General features: G+C 35.1%; 1 protein-coding gene across 1 annotated transcript in view; it reads right to left on the bottom strand.

The window, feature by feature from the left end:
- The window catches only part of LOC143251573 (putative carbonic anhydrase-like protein 2), a 169,854-nt gene that overhangs the window by 20,205 nt on the left and 126,464 nt on the right, over positions 1-23,185 (bottom strand). The window contains exons 4-5 of the mRNA XM_076502844.1: positions 7,769-7,963; positions 2,989-3,084 (exon numbers count right to left, since the gene is read on the bottom strand). Coding sequence (XP_076358959.1) covers positions 2,989-3,084; positions 7,769-7,963 — 291 coding nt within the window. The remainder of the gene's footprint in view (positions 1-2,988; positions 3,085-7,768; positions 7,964-23,185) is intronic.

The following is a 23,185-nucleotide window of genomic DNA, read 5'->3' as shown; positions in this document are numbered from 1 at the left end:
AGTAGCCCAAGAGTTGGTGGTGGGTGGTAATGACTATTTGCCTTCCCTCTAGTCTTACACTACTATATTAGGGACGACTAGCGAAGATAACCCTCTTGAAGCTTTGCGCTAAATTCAAAACAAACCAAACCAAAGTTCTCTCGAGTTAGTAGCGGGACGATTTATCAAATAGATTATAATAGGAAGCGTCTTTATTTGTCCGACGTCTCGAATCCAAGAAAATCGGATAGCCAGTCAGAAGCACTAACCACAATGCTACAGAACAAACCTTAAATAAAGTGTAATTTAAGTTTGCTATGAGTTATGTGTGTTTTCGGTGTTGTGTAGTAGAAATTTTGTGACTTCTCCGCTAGGTGAATGTTCCCTAAATACCGCAACACATGATAGCGGCAGAAATAAAACGGTACAAGACAATTTAAGTAAGAAATGTTTAACATATCCTAAACCTTATGGCATGAAATTAGCAAGGATGAAGCTGATGAAGTAAGTATATGATAAAAATAGGCATAACTTTCAATATAATATTCCTCCTATATTTGCCGTGTTGGATATTTCTTCCTGAAATAATACAACCTTTTAATATAGGCTTTCTTTCTAGAGCATTGTTAGAGTTGTGATATCAACTTTTGAAATTTAGAGTCATAGCTCTCACTGTCTGACTCGTGTATGCCTATTGAAGGTGTGTTTACATATATTTCCATTATTATATATACATATAAGTTTGTGTAGGTGTGTTTACATATGCTTATGTAGCTCCTTTTAAACATGGTACATAATAATAATAACTCTAATGGTAAAGGTTTTATACGTACACACCCTAATGCAGTTTAAAATCGGCTCAGCTACGACTAATAAGCTCTCACGAAGCTATATTGTTGAAACTTTTATCTCACGCTATTTTCCACTTGAGTTCAGACTGGATTCATATTTTTCGAAGTATTATGTTAAAGAAATCAAGTACTTAAAACCATTTATTTGTGACCATTTGTGGATTATATAAAACACTAAAAGTTCTTTGTTCTTAAAAGAGTAAACCAAACTTGTTCAGCAAATTTGGAAAAACTCGATACGTTGTCTTAATCAAAAGTTCTAGAATACATTATACAATTTAGAAATACAGTTTTTGTCTGTATTACAGTCATTGTTCTCATATGGCCCTGCTTTTGATCTTCTTTATTCGAAACAATCTTTTCGAATATTATTCCGTATTTCATACAATTCATAAATTTTAAAATAAATACACAGTTCGTTTTACAATCAAGTACTTCTGCTTTGCACTTACCTTCACGATAGAAAGTACGTGTTGATTTGAAACATTTTTTTGTTTTAAAGTAACAAATGAAAAATAACTGTTCCTAGAGTTGTTATTACACATGAAGAAGAAAAGCCAGTTACAATACTTTCTTTGAGTCAAATAGATTGAAAAAGGTTATTGAAAATGGAAAGTGTTCGTACTTTTTACAAAATTAATCTATTTCGTCTATCATGTTGACAGAACTATCTTGAAGGTGGAATGTACCTTGAAATTTACCATAAAACATTACTTTATCAAAACATACTACAAGTCGAAATGTATTATCCTTTTATTTGCTGCAAATCCGTATAATCGTACGTGCAAGATCATGTAGCTAAAAATTTATAATTTTGAAAAAAATTAAAATACATTAAAAGATTCGAAGATAGAATTTGTGTGAAAATATTTAGGTATATTTTATTTATTTGTTGTTAAGCGCAATGCTATATTAGGAAATATTTGCGTTGTGCCCACCACGATTATCAAAACCCAGGTTTCAGCCCCGTGACATACCACTGACCCACTGTGGTCTTTAGATGTGGAATCTCTTTAAATAAATGTTATTGGTGTTTGAAAGAAAACACAAAACAAAACAAACAGGAATGTTATCGTTTTGTATAATATTCGTTTTTTTTTTTAAGATTATTTGGTGGTTGAGCCACTACTCTTACTTTACATAAAAGTAAGTTTGTTACATAAAACAAACGGAAATAACAAGTCATCAGTTCATGAAACCAAAACGGAAAATGAGCAAAATTACCAACCAATTTACTTTATTTTTAGAGACTTTCAATTCTTTGGTGTTAATATTTCTTAGAAAGATTTAATTTATTTAGGATTTCTGATCGAAAATAAATTATTTTTATTAATTTGCATCTCTTTGTTTATTCATTTGTGCTATACAATGGGATGCTTGCATAGTGCTCACCATGGGTATCATAACTCGGTGTGTAGCATTATAAGCCTTCACTAAACTTCTAAGTCAGTTGAGAGAGGGAACGCCTATTAAGTGCACTAATAAAATCTGATGCAAATGTGTAGAAATCAAGGGCGAAAATAAATTTAATAAAAAACTTCGTCGAGAAACAAGTGTAGATTCAAACTACAAGTGTAGATTGAAACAAATGGGAGACTCAGAGAATAGTTACAAAGTTGAAATGGAATGTTGGGCGCGGGATCCAAACACCATAAGGTGCATGAACTTGTCAAGAGAAATGGACGGAAGTAAATAGTTATAAGCACAAATAACACTTGTTAATAATGTGTTTGTGTTTTTGTGTGTATAAAGCAATAGTTGCTTCAACACTAAAATAATACAGGTACATCTGTCAAAGGTTGCAGATGGTAGACGTAAGTACATGAAAATACAGGAACATCTGTCAAAGGTTGCAGATGGTAGACGTAAGTACATGAAAATACAGGAACATCTGTCAAAGGTTGCAGATGGTAAACGTAAGTACATGAAAATACAGGAACATCTGTTAAAGGTTGCATGTGGTAGACGTAAGTATATGAAAATACAGTTACATCTGTCAAAGGTTGCAGATGGTAGACGTAAGTACATGAAAACTAAGATACTTTATTGAAGTGTTTTGGTATTTCATTATTAAAACCCTATGAAATTAATTTTTCCAGTGAAGAAGTTTTAGTAAAAGAAAGCGTTATTTCTATGAATAAAACATCGAATTTCATACCTGTATAAGAAGAGCAATTCCAATAATACCTTGCGACTTTGTAACCGCTTCCGACATGTTTTTGTAAAGGTCTGCGTTGTATCCCAAGATCTGAACCTAGAAATTGTGAATAATAATAAGATATTAAAATTAGTGATGTTTAACGCAGTAAAGACATGTCTGTTAAAGTTGTGGAGGCATTAAGAATCGTATATGTTTCTGTAGAAAGATATAATCGAGATCTTAAATGAAGGTTAGGTCATAAAGAATTATTGAAAATTAAAAATTAATTTTTAATCTAAATTACTCGTGTATTATAAAGCAACGATCGTTATAACAATTGCTTTAAGGTATACCATAAAAAATTATAACTGTTACGATTACAATACGTCTGAACTAAAGAAAGAGACAGTTATAAAAATATCCAGTCTCTCCTAAAATATGTTGTAGAAGATGAACAAAAGTAACCATACTAGTGTCATCTGAACGATAAATAGAGCGCCTGGTAAGCACTTATAAAGAAAAGGAAAACATGAGTAAAAAGATAACCTCCCTTCTACGTTATTAAACACTTTTGAAAGGAAAGAAAACCTTCGATAGAGAGACTGTGTGGTAAATATAAAGACATATAACGCAAAATAAACAAAGACTGCAAAAACTTAACGTATATCTGACAGTGTCGACCCTATATAATGGCCCGGCATGGCCAGATGGTTAAGGCGCTCGACTCTTAATCTGACGGTCACGAGTTCGAATCCCCGTCACACCAAACATGCTCGCCCTTTCAGCCGTGGGGGCGTTATAAAGTGACGGTCAATACCAGAGTTAGCGGTGAGTGGTGATGACTAGTTTCTTTCCCTCTAGTCTTACACTGCTAAATTAGGGACGGCTAGCGCAGATAGCCCTCGTGTAGATTTGCGCGAAATTGAAATCTATATAGCAATCTGCTGTCAGAGTATTTGATAATTATTGTTTGGGTATTTTGAATTGTACTTTGTATCAAGTATAAGTTTTACGAACTTAGTACTACATACTTAAGTTAAAATGTTGACTGTCATTCTTATAAAGTACCCAAAGCTCGTGCACAGTGCAGGAAAATACTTAGTGTTATCGCACGAATTCGAATCAGGCTCGCTAGCTCTAGTACATGGTCAACCAATGCCCTCAATTTAAGTTCTGAAAGCAAATGAATTCATACTTACTTTATTGATTTAAGTACTAGATACTAACGAACCAAAACCTACATGTAACTGATGCCAACAGGGAAAGTTTGAAAGAAGTAACTAGATGAAACATGTAATCAATCGATTTGTGTTATTTCAGTATTATTAAGCACGTCCTCGTGTGGTAGCAAAATGAATCATCTAAACTACAATTCAATGCTGTTTTGTTGTTAAACAGCGATTTCATTAAAGTAGCTTCACTTAACTTTAACGACCACTAAGTTCATCTTCGTAGAATCAATCCACTTATTTTGCAACGTGACTCTGGAATATTTCATTCAATGCTTGCTCAGAGTAATCGCAAATCTTCACAATTGCTGAGTTGTCTAGTAAAGAACCATCTCTGCGTTGCCTGTAATTTCTTATCAACTACAGTTAGAGTGTCGCTGAGTTATTTACTTCATGTCTTTGCAAACATTCTTATTTCATAATCAAATGACTCTTCCCTACTTTTCCTTTCCTTTTAAGGTCCCCAGAAAAACTGTTAAAAACATCAGGCAACTGTTCTCAAACCATGATTCCTCAGATTTACAGGTTAGGTAAGTTAATTACGAGGCCACACCCAACCTTATACAGGTATACTTTCAACTGGCAATAGTTACACTTTGAGTGATATATAATAACAGTTTCTAACTTTGTAGAACAGAGACTGTCTTAGAAATTACAATGCAGCTCACAGTGATAGTACATAGACTTGATCTATGTGTGCTTGTATCATATAGGAGACAAAATACGTGGGCATAATTTACAAAGGAGAACTTAGGAACTGATTAGGGAATAAGCTATGACCTTGGAAAACTACTAAATGTTACATTTTAAAGATGAAAGAGTTTATTTATATTAAACATTATATTTCGAAGTTGATAAGTGATTAAGCCATGGTATGTGGTGATATTAAATATTAATTTAAAAACTGAGAGATTTTAAGATATGATTTTGAACAAAATTAAAGCACAACATAAAACTAAATAAGATATCATGTCAAATATACTGTAAACACTAGTAGCAAAAGATAAGTCTGTTATTTTGAAACACGGCCCGGCATGGCCAGGTGGGTTAAGGCGTTCGACTAGTAATCTGAGGGTCGAGGGCTCGAATCCCCGTCGCACTAAACATGCTCGCCCTTTTAACCGTGGGGGCGTTATAAGTGGCGATCAATCCCACTATTCGTTGGTAGAAGAGTAGCCAAAGAATTGGCTGTGGGTGATGATGACTAGCTGCCTTCCCTCTAGTCTTACACTGCAAAATTAGGGACGGCTAGCGCAGATAGCCCTCGTGTAGCTTTGCGCGAAATTCAAAACAAACAAACTGTGGAATACTTTTGTTTTAAAACATGTATCTAGGCAATAGTCGTAACATTAACTAGCATCTGGTATCAAAGCTATTAAACATATAGCATTATGATGAATATTTAACATAGAAAAAAGCCCGTTTATGAGTTTACGTATTAATATACCTATGTTGTGTGTCTTGAACAGCATATTTAGATATTTCACGTTAAGAGAAGATTTTGAAAAAGCATACCAGTACGGTTTAACGATTCAAAAAGTTACAGTATCATTATGTAATTCTTGAATTAGTAAATTCTTTTTGTACCTTCTCCATATTCCACATGTTGGTACGAAACTAAATAATTTGGAACTGAAATTTACCGTCATTTATTTTTTGGCTGTTATAATTTTATTTAATATACACCATTTCATCTGGTGTATATTAGCAATATTAGCAGCAACACAAGTCTCCCGTTTCTGCCCTTTTGAAGATTAAAGTTATTTTTGCTTGAAACAAAGAGTTAAAAGAATAGTGTTAAAAGGACTTTGAATATTCAAGTCAATAAGTCACGTGACAACCACATGTGATATTAAATCGTGGTGGAACGACATGAATCAGAACTACATTTGTACATAGGTAGTGTGATACCATCGAAAACTTATCGCGGTTTGGTAGAAGTACCTAGGCTATTTCCATCACAAAATATCCATAAACTAAGATAATAAAGATATGTTCAGATCGTGCATTTGAAATTTCCGAGGCAGGATATCCGTTGTGCTTTATGATATTGGAAAAAAATATAGATATATGGACGAACTTGGGGGACTAGAATTTTCTTGAAAGAGACATATAATAAGTCGTATCCCAGTCGTGATAAGCAGAGTGCGGAGTCCTTTAACAACTGAGAATCTTCAACACAAAAGTCAGTGGCAAAAGCCATCCATGCATTTTAGGGAACAGTAAGCAACATAATAAAGAAGGACCTGAGTCTGAAAATAAGACTGACAGAGTATGGATTCAGCACAATGTGGTTTCCTGTTATAACTTCCATTCAACCGTCACACAATTCAACCAGCTTGATTGCTAGAAAATGAAACGGGTGTTCACACTATCCTATACGTCAAGTTATTGAACACAGCACCTACGGATTTCTGTGTGATTGGAATGTTGAATCGAGCTATAAGAAAGAGTCATCCTCATACAATAGGTGGATTATGGAATGCAAATAGGTAGGAGTGGAGTGGTTTGAATAAGATATCCTTACGACGACGTCGTTTGCAATGGAAACTACAGAGCAGTGTTGTTATTAAGAGTACGGCGAGTCTCCAAAATCGGCTTATTGTAACGTACCTGGATTCAATATTTTACTTCATATTCATCTCACATAAACAGAAAAGTGTTATTTTACATTCATAAAACGTGACTGACTGAGAAATAAATGTTAATTATGTATACTTTTATCATTTTTGTCAAGAATCATAACAATAAAAGCTTATTTCTACATCATGTGACTGTTAGAGTAGCTTCACGCGAATCAGTAGTGCTGCTAGACCCACGTTGACAAAGTACAAAGTTACTATGTTACACTAAGTACATGACTTCATACTAGTGAAGTTTTGTTGAGCTACTCACACATCGAGAGTTCTCTGCATCATCATGTTATAATAAATCTTTTGCTTATATGATACTAGAAAAACGTTTTAATTATACAATTTGCAACCCTCAATTTTGCGAAATTTTTATCCTGTGTGCATGTAGATTTGCAATAGAGGACCATGATTTTCTCGTTTCGCCTCTGTTTCCCGTGACGAAGATTTTTATTTTTCTCTATTATCAGTATGCGATTATGACGTCATAAATACGTCACACGCGGATCTAATGCACTGGCGTCACGGGTAATCGGCTAGTCTGTGTAAAGATTTTTTGCATCTACCCATCCATTGAAATGAGTAGTTGTTCAACTTTGTGTTCTGAGTAACCTTCGATGTTATCACCCACCCCGTGGACTTTAGTAATACACTATTAGAACTGTGACCAATGTGAATATTCATTACACCACGCACTTCTAAATGCAGTAGATCATATTTACACACCACGCGTATCTCCTTGCAACAGGTCATACACTCTATGTATTTCTGAATACAGTAAGTTACCAATAACCTCAGCTTGCAATAAGTCATGATGATACATTACACGAACCTTTTCACATGGAAGGACATACTTTTCAAACGAACCAACTGATGTGCATGCAAGTCACATACGTATATAACCTCTTCACTAATAAATTACATTTATCCACTACTTACCTCTGCAGGAAATGTTTGACCGGCAACGGTGTGTTCAGATCCAAACTTTTCAGTGCTCCCGAAGTGGAGATGTACTTCAGCCACTCGGTAGTCGTAAGACAAAGGCCCGCTGTTTATGTGGACGGCTGATGCTTTAGCTGAAGAATTAGCCTTGAATACTATTCCGTGTCCGGTATTGGTGATTATTCCATTGATCTTAAAAAATACGAACAAACAAATAACGAAATAAAATATATTATTTTTTAAGGCGCGGTTAAACAATTATTAGTTAAAGGTTTTCATTCTGAAAGTATTAATAGTTAAACATGTGGTATCGTAATCACTGTAATTCTTGTTTTTTTAAATAAAAGATATCTCGCCAATCTTTAACGTTTTGACGAAATCACCTGATCACTCTTGATACTACAAGGAGTATTCAGATAAGAAAAAGAGGGGGCTGGACATGAGCAAGATGCAGCTGTTTAACAACCGCGTTAAAAGGCTAGCATTCGTCCAATGCTATAAATATATTTTCAACAAAGAACGTAATTGTAGGAGGCCTAAATTACTTATCGTATAACGAGTGTAATTGCGAAGCTGGTATGAATATTTCTTCTCCATCTTGCATTGGACTGATGATAAATTGTGATATCTTTGTTTTTGGTCAGATCGTGTGCATACATATTTCGTGCAGCTTGCGTATTTGTACACAATCAGGTTTTCCTAACGTCTTTTTGTTATTTTTCTGAACTATGATAATTAAAACCCAAGGAGTGACGGACAAAATTCGTCGAACTTAATGGACGCTCTGTTGGCGTAGATTTTGGTTGCTTGCAATTTTATGTGTTTGACCTAAAGGAAACAAAATCACCCAGCGACGTAGCTAATTTCCAATGAAAAAAACAACAACATTATTTTATTCTCAAACAAGGTTTTAACGAATCATGTGCTTTTTGAAATTTTCTTTAAGAAATTAAAAAAACACACACATTATTTTGAAGATATTTTCAAAACAAGCTGGTTGACTATTTAAAGGAACAATTTCTTTGTACACACGAACTGTTCCATTTCTGTTGCATGCATGAATATCTATTAAGAACTGAATATAGTCTAATAAAAAACAGTAAAAATCAGTGGCTTACTTTAGTCCTCAAAAACAAGTAATATGAAGAGCATCTAGGAATTTGGTGTAGTTCTTGTTAAATAATTAAATGATTAGAGCTTGAGCTTTGCAAGCCATATGCTTGCTTCACTCCACAGCAAATGACTTGGAAAGAGAAAATGTTTGAGTCATCGATATTTATTCACTGGGAACATGATGCAAGAGGTCGTGATGAAAATGTTCCACTCACTGCACATATCTTTTTACAAATGTTAGCATTTTGAGAATTGTTCTGAACAGTCAATTTCACGAGTCACGTTACTGATTTCAACGTTGTTAAAGTTAGTAACGTAATGTCCGGCCTGTGGGATCACGCGAAAATTCTCAAAATGAAAGGTACACCGAATCAATAGCAAGAAGGGTGAATAGTTCCTGAGTTAGCGTTAGGTGGAATAGTAATAATAAAAATATTCTTAAGTCGAAAATCTATTTCAAATTACACAGGAAAAAAAAAACTTTTAAAAACTAATAATAATAGAAGTACAGCCAAGAAAGTTAATTTTCTTTAACTACCTATTGAGACCCTAATATAGATTTGTCCATTTAATTTTTTTCTGATTTGAAATGAGAGTTAATGCTGAAAAAAAGAAAAAAGAAACTAAAAAATATTATTCAAAAACCTTTTTCTTTCCATGTATTTGCTTAATAAAAATAAATAAAAACTCTCTAGTTATATATTAACCGTTTGGCTCGGCATGGCCAGGGGGCTAAGGCATTCGAATCGTACTCCGAGGAGCGCGGGTTCGAATCCCCGTCACACCAAACATGCTCGCCCTTTCAGCTGTGGGGGCATTATTTAATGCTACGGTCAATCCCACTATTCGTTGGTAAAAGAGTAGCTCAAGAGTTTGGCGGTGGGTGGTGATGACTAACTAACTGCCTTCCCTCTAGTCTTGCACTTATGTAAATTAGTGGACTGCTAGCGTAAATAGCCTCGTAAAAATTCAAAACAAACTGAGCCTTAACCGCTTGACGATGACCAAAACAGACTTGACTATATAGAATGCCAAGATAATCATATATAACTTCAGCCAGTTACTTCAAAATATCTTTCCAACAGAGGGCTAAGACAAGTACCCGCATTAGATCTATCAATACTACCCACTCTGGATCAAACTTACTATGTCTATATAAAGGGCCCGGCATGGCCAAGCGTGTTAAGGTGTGCGACTCGTAATCTGAGGGTTGCGGGTTCGCATCCCGGTCGCGCCAAACATGCTCGCCCTTTCAGCCGTGGGGGCGTTATAATGTGACGGTCAATCCCACTAATCGTTGGTAAAAGAGTAGCCCAAGAGTTGGCGGTGGGTGGTGATGACTAGCTGCCTAGGGACGGCGAGCACAGGTAGCCCTCGAGTAGCTTTGTGCGAAATTCCAAAACAAACAAACAAATCTATATAAAGAATAAAAAAAGTTCTGTATGAAAAATACGTCCATGTTCTTTCTCGTGTTTATTATACAACACAAATAACTCAACGAGAATAGGACTGCTTGTTAATATTAATTTTGCATTCTTCAAAATGTTATAAATTCAGGGATTTTAACGGAATAACTAAAAAATAAACAAATAAGGATAAATTACGAGTAGATGTTCTTTTACATGTTATCAGAATGTTTGGTCATTAAGAGCACTCATAATAAACGGCGTTTTTCAGAACTTGATTCCTCCACCATTGAATATCCTTTGTAACATGATTGCTCATCTGTAAAACGGTTTCTAACTGAGTCTCTTCAATCGTAAAAACTACAGCATACTATTTAAACTTGTTGTAATTAGATTCCTACATTTTAGAACATTCTCTGTAATACGTTTTTTCTATCGTAAAATCTACAAAGTGCTTTCTAAACTGCTTTTTCTATTTTAGAGCATTACAGCATTCTTTGTTTATTTGAAATTAAGCACAAAGCTGCACGATGGGCTATTTGTACTATGCTCACCACGGGGATCGAAACCCAGATTCTATCTGTGCCACTGGGGGCACATTCTTTGTTATGCGATTCTTATACTTTAAAAACTCCTGAGCAAAATGTCTTTTTTCTATCATTAAAACTACAGCATGCTTTGTAACTTGCTTCTTCTATTTTAGAACATTACAGAATCGTACTATAACGGAACTTTTGCTTGAATGATACTGAAAAAAAAATTTTTATGACATAATGTGCAACTCCCAACTTTGCGAAATTTTTATTCTGTGTGCATGTAGATTTGCAATAGGAGTCACGATTTTCCCGTTTCGCCTCCGTTTCCCGTCACGAAGATGTTATAATCTCTATTATCAAAGTTTAGATATGACGTCATGAATACGTCACACGAGGATTTAATGCACTGGCGCCATATTTTATAATTTCATTTTAAAAATTATAGCATTCTTAAAATATTACAACATTAACATAACATTAAACATTAAAAATAGCGTACCTCTACAGGTGTTTTTAGTTAATGAAAATTAAAACATATATAGAGACGAAATTAAAACATTAAGTTAACGATATAAAAACTAATATATTTCTGAAAGTTAGTGGCATTGAAAAGTTATGGTTTCTTTTCGGAAGACATTTTTCAATATTTTATCTACTGCTATTATCGAAAACCTAATAGAATGATCATACTGTGTTGTAGGTGTGAGATATAAGAGCGTAAGCAATAACCGTTTGTGTGGAATAAAGCACAAAGCTACACAATGGACTCTTTCTGCTCTGCGCACCACGGGTTTCGAAACCCACTTTCTAGCAGTATGAGTCCACAAACATGTCGCTGTGCCACTGGGGGGAACCAACATTCTTTGTAAAACTATCTTAGAAAACTCTTTATGGCATATTTCTTGCATCTTCGAGCTCTCTTTAAAACATAACTCCCATGTCTTAAAATATTTTTAGTACTATTATTTTTCTGTCTTAGAATTTTTTGTTAGTAGTTTTTATGTATAAAATGTAGAAAAACTACTTTGACGAAAGAATAATTTCCGTTTTACTGCAATCTTTGTTAATAGGACGCATGTATAACGAGTCGTAGCCTTTCAAACGAGATCTTAAAACAACTTGTGTGATATAAACCAGCACATTATTTCTCGTAATATTACTGCTACATCATATCGACTTTCTGATGAGTTAAACAATCCGTCAACAGAACGTCCTTAATACAATGATAAAAGTGTTTAGTAATCAAAACTGTAAATAAATTTTATTGATTCACGAAGAAGTTTAATTCACAACCGAGCTAACATTTTTCATATTTTAAAAAACAAGCCTGGCTTTTCATGCAGTAAGAAAGTAATGAATGAACGAATGACATATACGACTTGCGATAACTTACCTTGGCAACCAATGTGATTCATGTAAACTCACTTACTAAGTTGGTCATAGTGAGTTTTGGTGCACTAGCAATAAAGTCACGTAGAATAATACGTTACGAACCGTACTGAACTTAATTGACTATTTTTGACGAAAGGGTTTCCGAATGAGTTAAATTAGAAAGGTATTTTTTCATACACTTCAGGTTATTATTGACGACAACTGCCAGGGTCTCAGAACCGGACACTGTTTGTTTGTTGTTGTTGTTTGTTTCTTACTGAGACCTTTATTACAGAAGAAAAGTACAGTATTTTTGTTTATAATTCAAGTACATATGTATCATTAATGTATTTAATTTTCATATGAATATGTATTGCTTATGCGTTGTCTATAAGCCGTTTTCAAAAGCATATGAAGTGAAATTAACCAAAATTTTAGAAGGTTACCTCTTTAACCATACTCACTGAGCAAGATGTTTTGATATAATTACTTTGTTAGGTAAGCTGCAAACAGTACTTAATCGCACCTGGTTTGGATATTTTCCCAATATGTGTTACGTTGGAACTATGCAACATTGTCACACCTTTGTCGTCGTTTAATTAGCAGAACGTAAACATCGATTATCATTTTCCTAGAAGAGACACGTTCAATAACTTAGCAAAGGAGAGAAAGATGCGTAGAGAAAATACAGTTAGAAAATTTACATTTAAATAGATGTGGTACACGTCATTGGTGCTAACGCCCTTGTGTCTGGATTTATTTTCGGACACAATCTGTCTAATCTAAAGCTGATAAATTTTCTTTCGCAACAAAGAACAGATTAGCTGGATTTCTGAATATGGTCTTACTGAAGTCTAAGTAAACCTTAAGCGATAATATAATTTTCTACTGCATATGAATGATCACCCGTGAAACTTTTCATTCGTGATCTTCCAAGTGAACGGCAAACTTGCATATTTTTTAAACAAATATTTAAATAACATATATATTAATTGTAATACTAAATATTTATACATTTACCAATTTATGTTTTCTCTATTTTACAAATTATTGAAAATCCAACAATGGTGTACCTTTGGTATCAAGAAAGAGAAGACAGAGAGCGTTTACATTACATACTGCGAGAGTACATCCTGTGTTCAAGGTGTCCCAGAGAGAGTACATCCTGTGTTCAAGGTGTCCCAGAGAGAGTACATCCTGTGTTCAAGGTGTCCAAGAGAGAGTACATCCTGTGTGCAAGGTGTCCCAGAGAGAGTACATCCTGTGTTCAAGGTGTCCCAGAGAGAGTACATCCTGTGTGCAAGGTGTCCCAGAAAGAGTACATCCTGTGCGCAAGGTGTCCCATTCTATTGTACATCCTGTGTGCAAGGTGTCCCAGAGAGAGTACATCTTGTGCGCAAGGTGTCCCAGAGAGAGTACATCCTGTGTGCAAGGTGTCCCAGAGAGAGTACATCCTGTGTGCAAGGTGTCCCAGAGAGAGTACATCCTGTGTGCAAGGTGTCCCAGAGAGAGTACATCTTGTGCGCAAGGTATCCGATTCTATTGTACATCCTGTGTGCAAGGTATCCGATTCTATTGTACATCCTGTGTGCAAGGTGTTCCAGCGAGAGTACATTCTATTCATTTAAACATCTTGAAGAATGTGTAGAATAAAAGCTATTAATCTATAACTTAACCCTTTACACTGGTCACTTGTCAGGACATTTGTCACTAGGAATTTACTCGTTATCACTAACAATTGGACAGTCGGTACATTGATAGATTTGTGAAATTTGAATCTATTTTACATGAATAACGTCATCATTTTTCTGTCTCATGGAAAGCACGTTATTGTTCGTATATTAAAGAAAATATTATACTGAAATATAAATTTCATTTAATTTATAACAAGCACGTTGACAACTATAATTTAGAGATAAATCATTGTATTGCGTTTTGCTTCTAAATTATTGTCATAGTTTTTGTTTTGCAACTTAATTTATTGCTAGTAATAAGATAATAATCAAATATTTGGCGAGATTTTGTATTTACATAGTAAACGAGAAACTTAAAATTTAAGACTCCCTTTAACTTGTACATTATAATACGAGTATAATTTAACTTGTACATTATAATACGAGTATAATTTAACTTGTACATTATAATACGAGTATAATTTAACTTGTACATTATAATACGAGTATAATATACGTAATAGATTACTTCACGCTCTTAGATGGTTCTTCCTGTTAGAACAATCTTTTTTTGTTCGTTGTAAAGTACAAAGCTACACCACAGGTCTTGAAATCCAGCTTTTAGCGTTATAAGCCAGGAAATTTACAGCTGAGCCATCGGGGGTGGTGTGCAGATTTGTTTCAACACTTTGTAAATCGAATCTCACGAAAAGAAAATTCGACTATTTTAAACATCTTCACTCTTCTTGCTGAAGCTTCAGTGATTATCTTTGTTGGTAAGTCTTTATCATGATGACATTATAGTAGGTAGATATTACTAGCAAGTATTATTGAAGGTAGAAACCAGTTTATACTAGAACATGTTTTGGGAGTGGGCACTTTCGAATAGGAGCTACAAAAATATGTATAGCATGTAAGACCAACAGTCTTAACTAACGAATCAATGTGAATTTTACAAATAACACGATTAAGATATTATTCCAATAATTCAAACTTGCACGTAAATAATAATAACGTATACTCTGTATTTGGTAGCCATATTGGTTGTTATTGAAGGTTATGTAAGACATATTGGTTGGTATTGAAGGTTATGTAAGCCTTTGTAATGAAACTCGTTGTTTGAACTTTTTCTCAAATTAAAACCTTGAAAAATGTTAAAAGATCACAATATGCAGATTTCATTATATCATTTGCTTAAAGTTAACGTTAGCTGAGAGACAGGGAGTTGTGAAAAATGAAAGTAATGGGTTTAATGGTGTACAAATTCTTTGACCAAATTAAGCAGTATTTTCATAAAGTGATATTTCACACAGTATTTCTGCGTTTAGTTAGATACATTTATAGAGAATGTTAAAAGTCATGGAGCTCCTAAATCATCGCCTCAGGCTTATGTTGCATAGAAGAGTATTTATTCAAGAAAAACTGTACTGTACTCCTTTTCCAGGTATCTATATCGCCTTTCCCCTTGGGCTATTTTTATACCCAAACAGAGAGGTGGTGTGATCTAGGTTTTAATCTTCTTTAAAAATAACGAGTTGTTGAATTTCGTGCAAAGTTATCGAAGGACAGCTAGTCAACACCACCAACTGCAAACCCTACTCAGATAGTAGAATTGACTGTAACATCATAATACAGCTGAAAAAGCTAGCATGTTCAGTTATAGGATTCGAACCCGCGACTGGCTGATAGCCTTAGAAAAAAGAGAGGCTCACTATCGTAAAGACCCGGCATGACAAGGTGGTTAAGGTACTCGACTCGTAATCCGAGGGTCGAGGGTTCGAATCCCCGTCGCACCAAACATGCTCGCTCTTTCAGCCGTGGGAACGTTATATGTGACGGTCAATCCCACTATTCGTTGGTAAAAGAGTAGCCTAAGACTTGGCGGCGGGTGGTAATGACTAGCTGCCTTCTCTATAGTCTTACACTACTAAATTAGGGATGGCTAGCGCAGATAGCCCTCGTGTAGCTTTGGGCAAAATTCAAAAACAAACAAACAAACACTGTAGTAGAAAACCTAGGATTGTGGATTATCGCACAAAAGAGCGATACAGTCTTCGTCAAAAGAGTTTTTCATTTTTCTTTCTCGGCTGCCTGAATCTCTTGAAACAAGAATTAGAAAAATCACCTTATTGCTATAGAATATTACAAAGCATTGTGAGTGTTCGTTCCAGATAACAACATAGACACACTTTATTGTACAATAAAAATCACGTGTTTCTCGATCTCACAACGATTGCCAGTTTATTCTCTTTGATTTCCACGTTCATTTATTTCCTCTGCAAGCAAATCGTTTAGAACCACCCAGATTTTCCATCCGTTAACTCACTTGTTGATTGCAATTTTATCCGTTAACACCACATATAGGAATTTTGAACGGTCAACTAAATAACTCGTAGGAAACTACTTGGGGCCTAACTACAGTTACGTTTTTTAAGTGTATTAATGAAACATGTGGAGTATTTCTGCCTTAGGGATCTTCAATCAAGTTATTTTTGCAACTCAATTTTCTTTATAACTGAATACTCAAAGGTTTCGATCTGGACATTTGTTACAATATAACGTTAACATGATATTAGTTAATTAATTTCGTTAATTTGGAAAAGAAAATACCTTTATATCACTGTTTTCACTGATTGAAAATATGTTTATTCCGTTTTTATGGTTACATTGCATTGCTAGTTTTAAAAGTTTTTGTTTTAAATTTATTCTGTACGCATTTTTAACGAAAATACTGTTTTTAGTGAGAATTAGAGAAAATCCAGGAATATCAAACTCTGAAGCACTTATTTGCATATTAACGGAACCCTGAACGTCCAATCACTTATTAATATCGAATAAGCCTTTTAGTGTTAATTATTTTATAGTCGGAAATGAGACCGCGACAATCACCGTATCGTCCCACGCTAGTACAGCGGTAAGTCTACGGATTTACAAGGCTAAAATCAGGGGTTCGATTCCTCTCGCTGGGCTCAGCATATAGCTCGATGTGGCTTTTTTAAAAGAAAACACACACGCACAATCAACATATCACAACATGAATAAGATTACTCAACGAAACTTAAAGAAAAAGTAGAAAACTTTAGGGAGGGCAAATGTGTTTATGTATTTCCTTGAAGAAACTGGCATAGGCAGGAAGTGTTATTTAATTCAAAAGAAAACGTAGGAGAAAAAGAATGTTTTATCAATTTAAAATAACAACTAGGCTTTTCAGTTGTTTTCGTATTTTGACCCTAGGTAAGGAAAGTTTTGTTACTGACTCTTCTATCATAGGTCTGACCTGAAACATTTAAAGATAATGCATTATCAAGAATTACGACTGTCAGAATTAGAACATCGACTTAAAGCCAGCTTTCTCCCCTGTAAAATCTTGTATTCTTATTTCTCAAGATCTATATTTCTTTACTTATTAAAGCAGAGCTAGAATACAGCTATGAACACTGACAAGCACGCCAAATCTCGTTACATTGTGCTTTAAACGTTAAAGGAAATAAGTATATAATTTATAGATTTTTCTTTCAATAAATAATCGGTTTTCCCGCTTACTGTGCGGTTTGTGAATGATGTTTGCTATAACAACGACCAATGACCACACCATGTTACAATATAGCTATCAGTTGCTAGGGGAGCTGCGCACGTGCTACGTAGTTGCTTATCGATATCTTTAATGAAACAAACACGCTTTGTTACCAGCCGTCTATGAATGACTATGCCCATAGTAATATACTGTTAACATAACCCTTTGATGAGAAACAAATTCAGTATTGCAACTCCTTGAGTGGTTACTTTTGTTTTTGAACGGAACACTAACGCATCAGAATTTATATAAAACAATTTGTATATATATATATATATATATATAATGCACGGAAAACAAGATAAATATTATTCATCAGAGCTGTGTTATTTCTTCTTGAATGTTTTCAACTTTGAGTAAGTTTATCGTATATTAAAACAAAAAAACAAAGACAAAATTTAATATGTACTGAAATAAATAACTGGTGAGTATATTTTTTGAATAAACCAGCTTAATATCGTAGAGGAACAAATTTGTTGCTTTAAATTGAGAAATGTTACATGTTCTTAGTTGTCTAGTGGAGTTATTATTTTTAGAACAAACTCTCTAAGAACAAACGATATAGAAACATGTGGACGTGAAACATCGTGATATAGGAATGAAATGATAATGGTTAAATTACGTGCTTTCTGTAATTCAGTTCATTTCTCTACCTAACGACGTTCGTTGTCAGTATCAATTAAATCGACTTGTACAACAATTGTTCGATGAGTTCGATAACTTCACTGCGTCAAAATACAAGTCTTATTGGCCATTTACTAATGTAACATAATCAATGCAATCGTCAGATGTCTGAGAACTATGTATTCTGTGATAATACATTTGGAGGTTCTCTACAAACCTTTTTGTATACTTTTATTTAGTCTAGATTAAAATGTACAAAGAAAAACATATATCTATATATATTGAAAAGAAAGCCTAACACAATGGAACGCTTTTTCTATTTTCCAGAGGCTTGATCGTAATAATCAGAAAGCTATTGGTACGGAAGAAGGGATATAGAGATGAATCGATTTGTTCAATAACCAATGAAAGTGAAACCTAACTAATTTGGTTAGTAGTACATAGTTAATCATGGAACACAACTGAAATCTCTGTACTATACTGTTCTGGGACAACATTTTATAGAGAGATGCCAGAAATAGAATTTTAAGAACTGGATGTTTATATATATAAATATTAGTTCTTACTGCATTGCTTGTACAATATTACAAGCGCGGCATGGCCAGGTGGGTTAAGCCGTTCGACTCGTAATCTGAGGGTCGCGGGTTCGAATCCCCGTCGCACCAAACATGCTCGCCATTTCAGCGATAGGGGCGATATAATGTGACGGTCAATCCCACTATTCGTTGGTAAAAGCGAAGTTCAAGAGCTGGTGATGGGTGGTGATGACTAGCTGCCTTCCCTCTAGTCTTGCACTGCTAAATTAGAGACGGCTAGCGCAGATAGTCTTCGTGTAGCTTTGCGCGAAATTCAAGAAACAAACAAATACAAAACAAGATTACCAATATATATATTTCATTCCCTATCTATAATAAACTGTAAACATCGAGAATATTTAACATCCCTACCTGTACATAAACATTATATATTTCTTGTATAAAACACAAACGTTTTAAACAGAATATTGTTTGGACTCACACTGTGCCTTGCACCTGTTCCGTGTGAATCAAAGTATTCATTTATCATTTTGCTCTTGGGCTTTTAACAAGAGTAAAAATAATATATGATATTGTTAACATTACTACTTTACAAGAACGGACAACGATAATGCTAATGTTACTATTGTAGAAGAACGGACAATGATATTTTTAATGTTACTACTCTACAAGAACGGACAATGATATTGTTAATATTAAGCCTCTACAAGAACGGTTTACATCATTGATAATATTTTTATACTATATAAGTATTTACGTTATTATTTTAAATTAAGCATAATTTTACTCCAAAATAATATAAAATGGTAACGTTAGTTTATAAATAGGTTTAACTTGTACCTTACATATGTATATCTATAAGCGAACTAGTAGTATATATTCAGGAGAACAAAACTTAACTGTAGAATTGTAGAGATTCTGCAATGAATAACAGATAATCTTTTATTATATTGGGAATAACTAGGTAAAAGGAACTTCAAAGTCTTCTAACAGAAGCTCGTTCATTGTCTTCGTGACTATAGCATTGACGTCACGTTAGATTTCCAAGAATAAAATACCACGAACATATATGGTAATCGTGAAGGACAAATACCTTCAAAGGAACAAAATTACAATACAGTAAAAGATCAAAAACATAAGTTATTCTATCTGTAAATCTCTCAACAGGGCCAGAAACATGGAATTATATTTCTAACTTGCGCTCCAGCCGTCTTCCCGATGTTCAGTGAAACATACAACTATATATTATAAAAGTTGTGTTATTCAGAGTACAGGGCCAATACTTTCCCACACACAAAGAAGTTGAACTGTATTCCTTAACTGTATACAAAATGATAAACGTCAAGAAACAAAATGGTTTCATTTAATTAATAGATCGATATATATATTTATTTTAAAAACAGTCATCTAGTGTTTATGCACATGCACATAAAAGCTGGAAACCAACACTTCAGTAGCATTTCGAAAATTATAAATTACATACTTTAAGTTCTGGTTCTCAAAGACCCACGATTCACTCTTCCCCACGTATGTATTTCTTTCTTACAAATTGTGATCTGTAGAACGTAATATTTGACAACAGAATCTTTCTACTGACTGCGTGATAAGTGTTGAGGGTAATAACGCTAGATAGCCCATTGTGTGACCTTATACTTAACAACAAACTGACCGACAACAGGCCATTAAAAATAATTACTTTCGTTATTAAAAATATAATAATTTGGGTATACTTAATGTGTAAAGCTATGCAATAGTTAAATTAAAAACCCTAGACTCGTTACGTTAGATCAGGGGTTCCCAACCTTTTGGCACTCGCGACCCCTTACCTAAAAGTTTGAAACCCATGTGACCCCCTACTTAGGGCTTCCTATCAGCAGCTTAATTTTTCTTTTATTTTTTGTGAAGGAGAGGGAAAGAAACATCTGAAAAATATTTAACAATTCTGTATTTATTTATTAGCAAATTAAATCACATTGGTCCAACCTGAATTCACAAAAAGAACATATATTTCTTAAAATAATATTAACATAGGTTTGAACAGCTATCGAACCCAGCTAGTGAGATGCCTGATGTTGCATTTTAGCAGCAAGCTTTGAAATTCGTGGCCGAGCGTTTGTTAGAGCCAGTCTCATGTCATCTCCAACATCCAATCTGTTCCTATTCTTTGTTTCTATATTGACAAGAGTGGAAAATCTTGCCTCACACAAGTAGGTAGAAGCAAATGGAACAAGAACACGTAAAGCTATCATGCTGACTTTGGAGTATGACTGATACATAGCGCACCAGAACTGAGTCACGGATTTCACCTTGAAGAGATCACGAGCTAAAGAGTCGTTCCTTAGATCCAGAAATTCATCTTGGATATCATCTTGGATGCTGGATACATCAAGTTCAGTACAAAATGGGTTCCTTACCAGGGCCTCCTGTTCCTGTGAACGCTCGACTTCCTTTTCTAGAGACTGAAGATGTTCGGTAATCTCATCCTTAAAGAACTGATCCAGTTGGATCTGAGACTTATCCGTCACTCCACAAAGTTTTTCAAACATGCGATGTTTCCAAGATTGGTTTTCCGACGCCAGTTCTGCAGTTTGGAAACAAAGGCCCAAAGACTATCTTGAAAAAAGGAGAACATGTGTTTCCCTTCCTTGAAGCTTCAAATTGAGCTTGTTCAGCTGGTCAAAAAATGTCAGCTAGGTACGCAACCCTTTTATTCCATGCTTCAACTTCGAAGTGAGCTACAAGATCTTTCCTTTCTTGAGTCTCCAGGAATAGCTTTATTTCATCTTTCATTTCAAAGACACAATTAATAATGTTTCCTTTCGACAACCAACGTACTGCTGTGTAGAAAAGAAGGACTTCGTGGTCAGCATTCATGTCTTTGCATAGTTCTTTGAATAGGCGAGTGTTGAGTGCTTGATTTTTCACATAATTTACAGTTTTGATTACAGATTCAAGCACTTCCTGCAGAGAGGCAGGGAGAATCTTACTGGCGAGAGCATATCGGTGAATCATGCAGTGGATGCCCTTTGCTTGAGGTGCTAGCTTCTTCACTCTCGACTGGAATCCTGATTTCGATCCCAGCATAGCCGGTGCCCCATCCGTACAAACCCCACACACGTTTTCCCATTGAAGATCTTCGTCTTGAAAAAAAGTTGAAACTTTTTCCATGACATCATCAGCTTTTGTTGTGGTTTCAAGTGCACTGCAGAATAAGAATTCGTCTTTGATGTCACCTGAATTAATGTATCTCACGAAGACAAGCAATTGAGAACATAAACTTACATCTGTTGACTCGTCGAGCTGAAAGGAGAACAAAGGGGAACCCTTGATTTCAGTCAAAACCTGTTCCTTCACATCCATAGACATTTTAGAAATGCGCCTCTGTGTAGTATTATTTGACAGGGATACTTGCTGCATCTTCTTTGCACTGGCTTCTCCAAGAATAAGATTTACTGCTTTCATCATGCAGGGTTTAAGAAGTGTTTCTCCAATCGTGTGAGGCTTTTTTTGTTTAGCAATTTCGAATGCAATCTCATATGAAGCTTCCACTACGGCTGCACTCTGCTGCTGAAACGACCCACTTCTATCGATTCTTTGGCTTTTAAGACACCGTTCATGCCGTTTGAAGAAATCGAAACCCTTCTTTACATGTTCTGGATGTTTAAAAACACACTGTGATTTCTCGATGCCGTCGTTGGCGAGCACAGTGGTGAAGCCAATGTTGAGGTAGCATTCTGAGTATCTGCGCCGTTTAGCCATGGACACAACTCACCTCTACTGCTTACTTATCTCCTTGTTAAAATAAAATAAAATGTTGAATAATGAACGCTTTGGCAACTGTAGATCTTACACTGACTACTTGTGGGGGGTGCAGGTAGAGTAATGATGGGGTAAGTATTGGGAGGGAAGGGAGCGTGGCTAGTCACGCGATTCGTCATCCACCAATCAGCAACGGACATGTGACTCACGTGTCGACAGCGAGCACACACACACTTAATCACAGCTAAACAGACACACAAGCATACGTACATGCGCGTGCACTCACATACTTCCTACTCACTAGTACACACATACATACAGTTGCAGACACATACACATTCACACAGGCACATTCACTCACAGGCACGCATACATACACCCATAATATCACTTAATGACATTGAACTAACGTAGCACACGTTTTGCTTTGCACCGAAACAAAAAAAATGTAAGAGCATGAAAATGTAATTGATGAAATAAAATTAATGCTATCCCAAGCTACTTCTAACAAGGCTACGCGACTCCCCTGCCAAGGCTTTGCGACCCCCCTGCCAAGACTTCGCGACCCCCTGAGGGGTCGCGACCCACCGGTTGGGAACCCCTGCGTTAGATTAACCTTTTCTATTTAGTTATTAACAATACTATGTAACAAAATTTTTACTTTTTCTTGTTCCTGGACAGAAAGTGTTATTTCACAATTGCTTATGCCTAAAGTAAACGGATAAGACCTATTTTTTTCTCTTCAAACGTTTGTGACCTGAAAGCGTATAACGAAAACATGATGGGAGACTATATTTGGGGGTTGATACGTGTAAGTGATTT

The sequence above is a fragment of the Tachypleus tridentatus genome, chromosome 6 (genome assembly GCF_004210375.1).
Source record: "Tachypleus tridentatus isolate NWPU-2018 chromosome 6, ASM421037v1, whole genome shotgun sequence".
NCBI classification, from domain to species: domain Eukaryota; kingdom Metazoa; phylum Arthropoda; class Merostomata; order Xiphosura; family Limulidae; genus Tachypleus; species Tachypleus tridentatus.
The sequence above is the reverse complement of the archived record's forward strand: the minus strand, read 5'-3'. Positions and strand labels throughout refer to the sequence as shown.